The 12265-nt window shown below is 42.9% G+C and overlaps 1 protein-coding gene across 1 annotated transcript; it reads left to right on the top strand.

Annotated features, from left to right (window-relative positions):
* The first annotated feature begins 3851 nt into the window (after positions 1 to 3851).
* gas1b (growth arrest-specific 1b) lies at positions 3852 to 5819 on the top strand. Its single transcript, XM_041960635.1, has one exon. It carries the CDS (start codon positions 4225 to 4227, stop codon positions 4999 to 5001), a length of 777 nt encoding a protein of 258 aa, XP_041816569.1. The 5' UTR covers positions 3852 to 4224; the 3' UTR covers positions 5002 to 5819.
* The last annotated feature ends 6446 nt before the right edge of the window (positions 5820 to 12265 follow it).

Raw genomic sequence — 12265 nt, 5'->3', positions numbered from 1 at the left:
CCAGTATCACTGAGGATCTCCATATTGCAAGCCTAAGCAACCCTGGAGGGTTTCCATTGTTGCCTATAACAGATTTTACTGCAGATGTTATTAATCTACAACTGCACCCTCTATCAATTACCCTCCTTTGTGATGGCAAAACCAGCATCTACCTCTCTGTCTGGAGTTTAACTCTGTGTTCCGATCTATTTCACAGCCCCATCTGCTTTCCTGCTAAATCCTTAAGTAGAACAATAACAAGCAGAACATGAATCTTTTTGTAACGTCCTCCAGCTTTACTCCCTGTCATGGTGTTAATCTGCTGCTCCATGAAACAATCAAACCAAGTCTCGCTGATGGGAAACCAACGCAACACAACATTTGTCTATCTGCTCATCCTCACATCATCCTCCCAAACATTTGGCTTCGGCAATTGTTGCTTTCGGAGTACTTTTGGCTGCTTTACAGCCAGAATGACCCTCGTTTGAACTTGCGGTTCTGTTCTCTTCAGTGAGTTCAAAGTCAAATCCTTTTCCTGTCATGGTGCGTGGCTTCCCCCAGAGGGATGCACATGGTCTCCGAACATGTGGTGCCATCTTAAAACATCTCTGTTGTGTTAAAAATACAGGGCGTGCTGGAGCCCGGAAAGACGGCGCAGGGAGGGAAAATGATGGCGGTGAGCTAAATGCTAATGCTAAAATCAGGTGGGCATAAGTAGGCCCGTTAGGCAAAGAATTTTTGGCACTAGGTGAAAAACAAAAGGATCTGCAAAGTTGTTAGTATTCATCCTGAAGGGAGCATGAATGTTTTTACCTATTTTCTTGGCAATGCATAGAATAGATGGAAAAGAGAGGATCACATGACTCATTTGAATCCATTCGTAAAAATTAGATTTTGTTGTAGTGCGTTGGGATATTTCACTGGATCTGTGAAAACTTTGACCTGTTGGTGGCACGGCAGCAAACGTCACAGGATCACCAAAATACATAAGATTCATCCTCTGGGGATCATGATAGTCTGTACAAAGTTTCATGTCGATCCATCCAGTAGGAGACAATATTATGCTGCAGGTGCTGCTAAAACCACTTTGATCCATGTGGTTCGATTACTTCTGTCTAATCCTTCAGGTGCACACCGGAGAACAACATTCCTGCATGCGACATGCTGTCGATTTGACTCTAGATGGCACTTAGGCTGCATATTCATGTCATGACTGTGCACAACAAAAAGCTGATGTTATTTTGTTGCCTTCAACGGCCCGCAAATTCTTCTCTTTCATGTGAAAAGAATGAGGGAAAAAATACGAACACATCTGAGACAGACATCTGAGAATTTTCCATGAGCCACAGGAAAATGAAAAAATGCAGGCAGAAAAACACTTGGCAGCTTTTTAATATTGACTCCTTTTCCTCCCTCCCCTCTCTCCCCCCTCTCCCCTCTCTCCCCCCTCTCTCTCTGGGCTTGGAAGCACTTGAATACAAAGTTCAGCGAATTGTTCTGGCATGGCAGCTTGTGTGTAATGACTTCTGACAGCAGTGGAGACAAACTGAAGAGCACGTCTGTCTCTGCACGAGTATTTACAAATCTACTCTCGGGAACCGCATTCCAATTCTGGAAACACTATTATACGCAAGTCGCCATGAACAACCGCATGTAGAGGACGCATATCCGGACGTAGCAGACTCGTTTGAAATAAACGGACGGCAGGACTGCAAAGGAAACTGGCCTCATGTTTCCCTCAGAACAAACCGAGAAGTTTGCTGCAACAGTAAAGAATCTAAGTGATGCATTAGAGTAATTTAAGAGGTGCAGTTTGGGGGAGAGCAGCTGCCTGCTCCATCATACAGAGCCGCTGGCTCCACTGAATCTGGCCGTTGTTCTTATCTGGCTGCCGTCCAGCGCTGATGGGATTCTGGTTCTGCTATGCATTATGAACTCCTTCTTAAAAGTGAAATGTAAGTGTGGTCAGGGTGTGTTCTGTAGTGTGCTGCCAGTTGTTTAAAAGAAAGCTTTGTACAAGCCTGGGAGTGTTTGGCTCTGCAAAGGGCAAAAAATAGAGGTACCCAAACGGTGCACAGAAGTAAATCACATGTTGAATGGTCCCGTCCTCAGCAGTGACACAGCACCCATATCTATCTCTGTTAAGTGCTGCTTTGGCCTTAGTGGTCTGGGCTGATGTCAGGTTCCTTGTAGTTAATGGGGACCCTTGGGAAGTTCACCATTTGGTCTTTCTGTAACCTCCACTTTGATGTTGCTTTAAATTGAGTCTGCACTCATCCCGTTGCTCTGGTATGCCAGCTGGATGAGGTGGAAGGGGGTGTTTGGGTTGTTTGGCTCAGGAACCCTTCTGCTCTTGTCTTGACTCCTCTCTAATCTCTCTAATTGGAACTGGGGGTCTGAGGGTCCCCCGAGAGCTGCCAGATCTTTGTGGTCACAGTGTGGCGATGTGACGGGGTCAGGAGAACAGAGCTATGCAGAGTGGTTTTCTTTTCTACTACTCTTGGCCTCAAGACCCCAGCAGCAGATCCATTTTGTTTTCATTCCCAGTGGCTTCGCGCTTCGTGTTTGTTTACATGGCGTGTGACTGCAGCAGTTTTTCCTGTTCACACTCTTTTCTGTGCCAAGTGTTATTGTTAGGAAATAGGAAATACCCTTTACCAAAAGGTAAAGTACTGGCTCATTAGCATTTCACACCGCTTGCTTACCCACAGCGGGCAGTAAAAAAACAGCCTTTTTTCTTTTACTTCTCTCACGTGAAGGCCGGTACTTTCCCAGCTCCATATCTGGAACACTTAAACCTCTGTGCTGTCATGTCTTTATCGGTGTGTGCAAATGTGTCAGTCTGTTCGTCGGGTGTGCTGTATCATAGCTGTGCAATCAGGCTTTGCTATGCTTCATGGTGCAAAGTGTAAGACAGGAGCTCCACATGTGTTGTAACAGCTGTCGTTCCTCGCTGCGGGGAGGCAACGTGATCCCAGCGTTTTCCAAAGAAACTGCACTTCGTCACATGCAGGTCTGGTTGCAGGGATAAGCAATTGTTCAAGAATCACACCGCAGCAGCTGAACGATATATCACCTGAAATCCAAGTTTTTCAGTGGTATCGTGCAAAGCGCCGTATGGATACGGCAATCTGTTCATTAAAGAAAAGAAACAGCAGCAGAAACACGCTAACAGAGCATAAACATTTTCTGTGAAGACCAGGAAGGCAAACGCTGAAGCTACATCAGCCTACTGTTTTTTACATAACAATTTTTGACATCAAAAAGTAACATAGAACACATTTTTTCCACTATACTAATGCTAACATACCATTTTTGACATGCATTTTTATTTATTTATCCATTAAAGTATTTTTTTATATATTTTAATGAACCTTTAATTTATTAAAAAGTGCATCAATGTATCTCTGTATATACAAACACATGTATATATGTATGTAGGTAACTGTATATAGTTTTATTTTAATGTATACAATTAGATTTTAAATATTTGCATATATGTTCTGTGTGTGTAGCATGAAGTGCACTTTCACTGCACAAGTCTTTGTAAAATGAATATAAATGAACATCTATCTATCTATCTATCTATCTATCTATCTATCTATCTATCTATCTATCTATCTATCTATCTATCTATGGGTACATTTTAATGATCTTCAACCTCCAAGTCCTTTTCATAGTGAGATAATAAAAAGCGCAGATACTTTCTTTTGACTTTAGTTTAGCATCTTGCGTCACTGCCCGCGCGTGACGAAGGACTCACAACAGCGTATTGAACCAATCGCACGCGCTTGTTGCAGCAACCTAATCAGCCCATCGCTGCACAGCCCTCACCACAAAGCTGCTGCAGTCTGACTGGATGCGAAAGCGGATGAGGGGCTGCAGGAACGAGGATCTATATCGCGGTGCTTTTGGAAGGGTTCTGGAAATAAATCATCTCATTTTGAAACTTTTGCTCGTCTGTGTGTGCGCTGAATGACAGAAGCGCGCGCAGGCCTCCAGAAGCGAACCGGGACTTGCGAGAACTGGGGAGCTTGAATCGACCCTGAAACTTTTCAGATCTGAACATTCCCGGCTTGTTGTGGACGTCCTCGGTGAGCTGCTTTGTGGCGCCTCGCTGACTTCAAGTCCTCCACTGTGACATGATATGAAAGCATCAAGGAGTAACCTGGTCCTGACGCCGCGTGATGGAATTACCGAAGCCCCGATGAAGTCTGACATTTTTAAGATTCATTCTTCCTGGAGATGGCAAGTCGTTCCATATTGATGGAGCGGACAGTGGTTTTTATTTGCAGCGTATTGATCCTAATCATCGGCTTATGTGTCGGGTCTCCAAACCACAGCCGCCGGCTGGTCTGCTGGAAAGCCATCCTGAAGTGCCACGGGGAGCCGGAGTGCCATTACGCGTATGATCAGTACCTTTATGCCTGCGCGTCTGTCATCAATGGGGACCGTAAGAAGTGTCCCAGTCACTGCATATCCTCTCTCATTCAGCTCAACCTAACCCAAAGCGGCCCGGCTCTGGAGGACTGCGACTGCGCCCTGGACCCGGTCTGCCGGAGCACCAAACAAGCCATCGAGCCGTGCCTGCCGAGGACCAGCACCATGGGCTGCACCGAGGCCCGGCGCCAGTGTGAGATGGACCTGCCCTGTAGCTCTGCTATGAGGGATTATTTATTCCACTGCAGGAAACTTTTCGGGGGAGAAAGGTGCTCGGATGGGTGCCGCAGGGTGATAGCCAACATGCGCTCCATACCCAAAGCGCAGCAGCTGGACACATGTGTGTGCGACGGCACGGAGAGAAACATATGCGAGTACATTAAAGTCAGCATGAAAACGTTCTGCTCCGATTCTGCTGACAGGTTCGCAGGAAGCGGCTTCTCGGACTCTGAGGAGGATTCTGAGGACGACTACATCGACCAGGAAGTTTATCAGTACGTGGAAAACTCCAGTGACTCCAAACCCTGTCAGACAGCGCTGAACGTCCTGACCACCATCCTGGTTTTAACCAAATTAATCTGAAAATCTAGAAAGTCAGTGTTCTGTCTCACAGTGACTCACACCAGAGGTCATTAGAACGAGTCTTTGCTGTCACCAGCCACGTTTGTCATGAAAAGAACATTTTGGCCAGTTCAAGTTTCTGCTCCAGATCTGCAGAAATTCACACAGTTCAGGATATTTGCTGTTTGTTGCTCATGTGAAAAGCATGCAAATGAAGCCACATCCAAACATGTTCTGATGATGCTGAAGGAGCCTATTTTTGTATGTCAGCTATATAAAGATAAATTGTACAGTATATTGTATAAACTGATTTTTTTCCCAAATGTTTATGAGTGACAAGAGATTTGCACTGTATGAATAGGTGAGTCACACTATTTTACTGCATTATGACCACAGAGGAAGGAAAAATGTTTTGTCTAAAAGTGCCTAAAAGTCTTTTTACTGTTCTTTTATTCACCACTACGTGACCATATCAGAGGCGTGCACAGCAATTTTCCCTCGCCAGCCGTACAGAGACTTTTTCCACAACCCCGTCATTAAAAACCAAAGTTGATGTAAGCCGCTGCAATGTGTCGAAATCCCGCTGCATGATGCATCTGAAAACGAGAAGCTCTTAAGAGTGACACACTTGACCTCGTAAACATGGATGTTTGCAAAAGGTATTAAGTGTTCATTCTTGAAAAGTGTTCCAACAGCGGGAGGCAAACTCCTCCTCTTGGGGGATTTGCAGCACAAACGGAGCCGAGAGGCGTTCGGTCGGTTTGTTTATCCTCAGCCCTGTGTGTGTGTGTGTGTGTGTGTGTGTGTGTGTTAGAGGTCTTCACAAAGACACACTCAGAGAAAATGATACAGATGATCACGCTCCTCTGAATGTACATGCACATTAAATAAATAAGAGTTGTACAATGGTTCATTTGGAAGTTGTGTGGCTCTTTCTTTTATTTATTTGATTTAGGCTTTGCGTGTTGATTAAAGGAGTACAAGGCAATGTTGATTTATTTGCAGTAATCTTATATTTAGTTTAAGTATCTCATATTTATTGTATGAGGCTTATTGAAATAAGTGTCTTTTTTTCTGTGATTGCTACCATTTATGTGCTGGTTGCCAATTGAAGCCGTTAACTGGCGAGTCTGGGCCCAGCTTTAACACAATTATTCACCAGCGAGACAGCAGTCATTTCAGAGATTCAACAGGTTTGAACACTTTTGCATATAGCGGCCACACCTTTTTTGTGCCGTATGCACCATCATCCACATAAAACATCTGATAAGGGTCTTCAGCCAAAATGCGGCCTCTTCACTCATTCTTCTTCAGGTATTCTTGACTGAGATGCATTATTTAAGTCGTAAGTGTTGACTGAGAACAGGTTAGAAAACAATTCAAAACACATTTTTATCTTCTTTAAAGTCTTTAGAAATCAACAACAGGTTGAAAGCTCAGCAGGATCACCGTTGTTGTTTTAAGTCATGCAGTACATTTATCGAGCAGCGCGACAGAAAGTCCAGTTTACAGTCTGAGATCATCAGATTTTACAATTTCTATTTTCAGCTTATAACACATCTTTACATCAATGATGGCACATGTTGCTGTTGACATGCTTGTCACTCATGCTATGAGTCAGTCAGCTATCTATTCTCGCAAAAAAAGCCTGCATCCCCTCCTTCACTTGCGATAATGGGTCTTGAAACCATTGACAGCAGCCATGTTGCTTTTCAAGGAAAAGAGATGGGCCCTCCAGCCCATTGATTGGAGGAGAAGTCGAGTGGCACCTCTATTATGGAGACGCAAAATACACAATGGTGCAGCGGCACAATGCGGGGGCACTTCATTCACTCTTTTCCTCTGTCACCCTTTTCAGGGAGTGGGGGAGCTCGAGGAGACAGCTATCCCAGAGGAGGACGGAGGAGTTACGTGAGAAAGTTCGGCTTTATCGCTCGAGCTAGCTCCTGCTGAGTCCACAGCTCAGCATTCATTTGTGCCGCAGCTCTCTTACTATTACGTGTTTAGTGGTCTTCTTTAGCTCCTCGGGGGGGCTGCTGCATGAGGATAACTTCATTATAGTTTGGCTGTTATACAGTAAGACTCAACTCTGTATGAAAAACATAAGCTGTCATTGGCCTTTAAACAGTCTTAAATAGAGAGAGCTGAATAATAAATCCTACAATGGCAGATATTGTTAGAAAAATACCAACAAAGTGATGTGGTGCAGGCATTACTGGGCCTTTGTTATGAGGAGTAACAGCCTGCCACTGTCGCTTTAAGAGAGCAGGCCCCTACTCCAACCATTAATAATTGTAATGCCTTTTTATTATTGTTGAGGATAATGAAGGGATGAGAATCATACGGGGGCCCCAGACCATACTTTGCCCTGAAATGTTTTCAATTAACTTTTGGCACCAGAGGAAAATAGGAATGTTGTGTTTTTTGTCCCATGCCGAAACAGAAGAGAGTCAAGCGGGGCTTTTGGTGCAGGGACCAGCACATCATTAAAATTGCCTCATCATAACTCAAACTGTTGCTCGGTCAGCCTCCCCTCTGCCCCGCCCAGAGGCCTTCGTCCTCTAGGTTACACTACGGAAAAGAAAACAGGCGGCGTTATGTTAGCACGATGTTCTCGACTATATTCAGTCAGATTTGCGATGTGTGTTTTTTCTCGTATTATTCTCTTTATAGTAATAAAGCACTGCACAATATGCATGAACGAACAATTTTAACCAAAGCTTTCAAAAGGATAAATTGTTGGGGCTGATTTTGCAAATGGCTTTGCTGTCAGACTGTTTCTGTTTCAGTGGCAGTGAACTAACTGAATCCCTCTGAAAGTCCCAGTGGAACTTTACACAACTGCTCAGCCGCCAGATGGACTTTTCCTGTTGAGCCTATTTTGAAACTCCTGGAATAAAGAGAACTGTTTCTAATTCAGTTGCGCTCACGTCCGCCTCAAAGCAGGCAAAATCTGAGCGATGGTGAACTGGAAGGCTTATACAGCATCTAATGTGCTTCACAGTTCATTCTGGACTTTGGAAACAGCCACCAAATGGACCTTGTGGTGAGGATGTTTTCTCAACTAAAGAAACTCCAGCACTGCTCCCGTCTTGAACCAGAGGAAACCGGCCTGCAGCTGACGAGGCTTCGCACTCAGCCGGACACAATAAGCACAAACCGATTAATGCTGCAGATGTTGTGATCATATCTTAACTTTGGATTTCTTCTTCAAACAAGCTGCTGAAGCATTTAGTAGATGAGTCCATGACAGTATTTGATCAAATGTTTCAATTATATATGATGATGTTTTACAGTATCAGAAATGTAATACTTTTGAGTTTGGGACTGTTGTCCGGACAAAGCAAACAATCTGAAGATTTTCACTTTTGAAGAGTTTCAACGAACTTGTTAAAAGCATTTTCTCTGAGTTTTTTCTGTGTTTTATAGACTGAATGATTAATCCATCTAATCAAATATTTGCACACAAGAACAATCATTTGTTGCAGCTCTGGAAGAGTTAAACTCACGCCTAATTGTAAAGGGAAAAATACACATTCTCAAATATTTGACTATTGTAATAGACTTTAACACTAAATGTTTTGAAGCAATGCTTTTGAACTGCTGCGATACTGATACTGGATTTTCTGCCATTTTCCAAAAGAACCATAAAAATGTCCTTTGTGAGATGTTAGAACAATGTTTCAGTTAGCTTGCACGCTAATATTAGCCATCATAAGCTACTGCAAGTGAGGCTGCACCAGCGTAACGTCTGAATATACCTAATTCAGCAACGTTGAGTTTTAGTGCTTGTGAATCCAGCTGTTATTGCCTAAAGGGATGGAGGAGGAGGAGGAGGAGGATGTGTTATTACTTTTAAAAGTCACGTAAGCTCAATTTAAACCTTTTAACTTGTTGCTAAATTTGGGTTGCAGCTCTGTTTTGACCAAAAATAAACAAACTTAGGGAGAGCAAAGTGAAGTGAATAAACCCCGGTGACCCACAATAATTGGAGGTTGGGAGGTGGCCTTGAGGAAGGCACTACTCTGGGCTCTTAGAGAGGTGGGAAAGGTGGAGGAGGGGTTGATTTATGATTGAGGGTTAATGGGGGAAGGGTCTGGTATGGGAGGGGAGCTGTGCTGGGTTGAATGTCAGGGATTTCAAGCCTCTCTGAATAATGATGCAAAGAGAGAATATTTAATCGACCAATCAGATAGATTTCCTCGATCTGCCATGGCTGCATTGGAATTGGCCTTTAGTCCCTTCCCCGGGTTCCCTCCTGCAGCCCGGCCAAAGAGAAGTGCTGCAAAGTTTTAAGGGGCGAGAGAAGAACGGGAGGAGGGGGGAACACAAAACATAGCTGACAAGGGGCATAACTTCATTTCCACGGTGCTGGGACAGCTGTGTGGAGTAATCTGCCGTAGCAGCCCTCTAAAACTTCAATGCCTTTAGTGACCCGGGGAACGAGGAGGGGGCGACTCAAACTGTGTCCATGCGTTAAGGAGTGCGAGGGGGCTCCTTTCACACCCTTCCGAGGGCTTTTGTTTAAGAATATATCCCTTACCTCTTTTTCACTGAAAGCAAGGACTATGCGTTCATGAGAGGAGGCGACAGTGGTTCACGTTTTGAAAGCAAACTTCGAGTTCATTTTCTAGCTTCTAGCTTGTGAACAAAATGTTGTGAAGTGAGGAATTCTGGGACTTAAGTCAAGTTTTTATGAAGTAAATTGAACTGCATGTTCGCTGTTTGCCTACATGTTCTTGAAACTTGTTTGATAAGCTTTGAAAAGTGTCCAGAATATTTTTTAATCCAAAAGGTTTGACACAAGATTTGCACTTGGCTGTAACGATGTTTCTACTCAGCACATTAAGTCCAAAATCTTCTTGTTAGAATTTATTTCAGATTGAGAAATTCTTTTGGAATATCTCTGAAATTTAAACTGAATATATCTAAAATGGGAAATGTGCTAATCTAATGGAGCATATTAGATATATAACATATAATCCCATGTCTGTGTCGTGAGTTTCTGGAACAGGCTTTAAAAGTCTGCATTTAAACTTTAAATGTTCACTTGTTCCTCAGTTTGTAGTATGAGTAAATATTAGTAAAAAAAGAGAATTGGGCAGTCTATCGATGAAGAGGGGTTCATTATTTTGTGCTAACGGTTCTGTTGAAGACTCAAGAAAGAACAAAACATTTTAGGCTAAGATAATGGCTTGAGGCTGGCTTGCTGTCCGGAGTGAATGGGGTCTCCCTGGAGCTCAATAAGGTCCCAAAGTTTTACTCCATTATGCTGACATCCTAAAGGCCAGGGGGTACCACCCCCAGTGGTTACCTCTCAAGTATGCATTCATCACCCCCCGACTACACACACACACACACACACACACACACACGCACAGTCTTTTAGACTTCAACTCCTTAAGTGATGACAGGAGACAATATTCACAGAAAGTTTACTGAGAGACCAAGAAGAAGGAGTTATAAATACTGTGAATCCAGAAGGAAAAAAAGCTGCTCAGGTCATTTTAAACACATTATAACCAAGATCTCTAACATTCAGATGTGGACGGTGTTAGCAACTGATTTGTTTCCTTTCAGGAGTCATTTAATTACAATCTATGAAGGGTTTTAATCATATTTAGGGCTCAGTAATAGTCATTTGCTTTGCCCAGTGTTTGACAAGCTCCCCAAGTCACCAACAAATTCTCCTTTAAAACAGGCAAAAAAGAAATATGCATTATAAGCAGATTTCCCTTTTACAGGTCTGTGCACATTCCTAAATGTTGTGCAAGGCTGTGGCAGCACACTCTGCTGTTTGCTCAACAAGGCATCTCTGGCACGAGGATCTTCAGTCATGCCCGCAGTGGTACCGTTAAGTTTAAATCCACGAGCAAACATAGGAATCAAAGGCTGTTAAGCTCAGCAAATATGGCAGACATCCTTTTTAGCCCATTGTGAGAGAAATGGCTTGTTAATTGGTTTCTTTCCATGTAAATCTAAGACATGCACACATGTAAAAAAAACATGTTCTGAGTTCCAGATTTGCTGCAGTTTGTTCCACAAAATTGTTTCCCAAATCACACCAGTACAGAAAATTGCCATACGTGATATGAGATTTCAGGAATTGTAAATTGAAGCTTAGAAAACTAGAATGCACATCTAATGTCTAATATCATGTTTATGTCCAGCACCTTAATCTCTAGTTGTCCTCTGTCAGCTCTCCCTCAATCCTGCTTCTACTCATCTGGTTCTCATTTGCGCAGCAGAGCCAGCTGGAATGTGTCCATGCTTTTAAAGATGAGTTATTTGTCCATTAATACATACTTCGGCCCAACACTATTTTAAGTGAACTAAAGTGGAAAGACACATTCTTGTCCGTAGACAAAAAGCCAAAGTTCTTTTGGATGTAAAATAATTAAATAACTTGTGCTCTCTCTTTCTGTCCAGGGTGTTGTTGTGAGCTAAAAAGGCAGAACACACTTTGAGAAGTCGCTTTTAATAAGATTTATCACATAATAATGAAGCAACATAGAAATTTTGCTTTCATTTCATTTAAAGGGATAGTTTGGGTTTTTTTTAAAGTGGGTTTGTATGTGATGCTACAGCAGATGGTGGGCGAAACACCTCCACAAGCAGAAGGTGTAGGAAGCTAAGCAGTGTAACGCTGTGGATGGGGGCAGCAGCAAAATGATTTTATCTACCTAAAATCACCAAATCCACCAGACTCCTTCGACAAAAACAGTGATTTTACAGTGTTGCACAGAAGTCACACAATAACACTAACAAACTAACTGATGACTTTGCAGGGGGCATAGACGGATAGAACGTCTCCAGTTTTCTGCTTGAAAAAGGCTGTCTGACGTCAAGGTCGGGTGGTGAAAATATTCTAAATATAGCGTACACTTAAACTGATATTGACTTTTTTTTAAGTGGGTCTTTATTTAGGTGGCTAAAATATGTGTTGCTGCTGCCCCCGTCCACAGCAGTACGTTGCTCAGCTTCCATACCAGCGATACAACAAATTCTATGACCCAACAACTGTAAGACCTCCAAACCCTAAACCTGAAAATACTCTCAGACTGGAGGTGTGCTCACTGCCATCTGCTGTACGTAATATCAAACCATCCCTTTAAGTGGAATGAAAGCGTGACATGAAAATAATTCCTGTGCTGGGCTACGATGGAGAAAATGTTCCATTTAATCCACGTGTACATATTTACAACTGATTCCACATATTTAAATCATAAAATATAAACATATTTGTGAGCTGTATTATCCATTATCAACCTCAAGATGGCTCTGT

Source organism: Chelmon rostratus, chromosome 19 (genome assembly GCF_017976325.1).
Source record: "Chelmon rostratus isolate fCheRos1 chromosome 19, fCheRos1.pri, whole genome shotgun sequence".
NCBI classification, from domain to species: Eukaryota; Metazoa; Chordata; class Actinopteri; order Chaetodontiformes; family Chaetodontidae; genus Chelmon; species Chelmon rostratus.
This window is presented reverse-complemented; position numbering and strand designations above follow the sequence as displayed.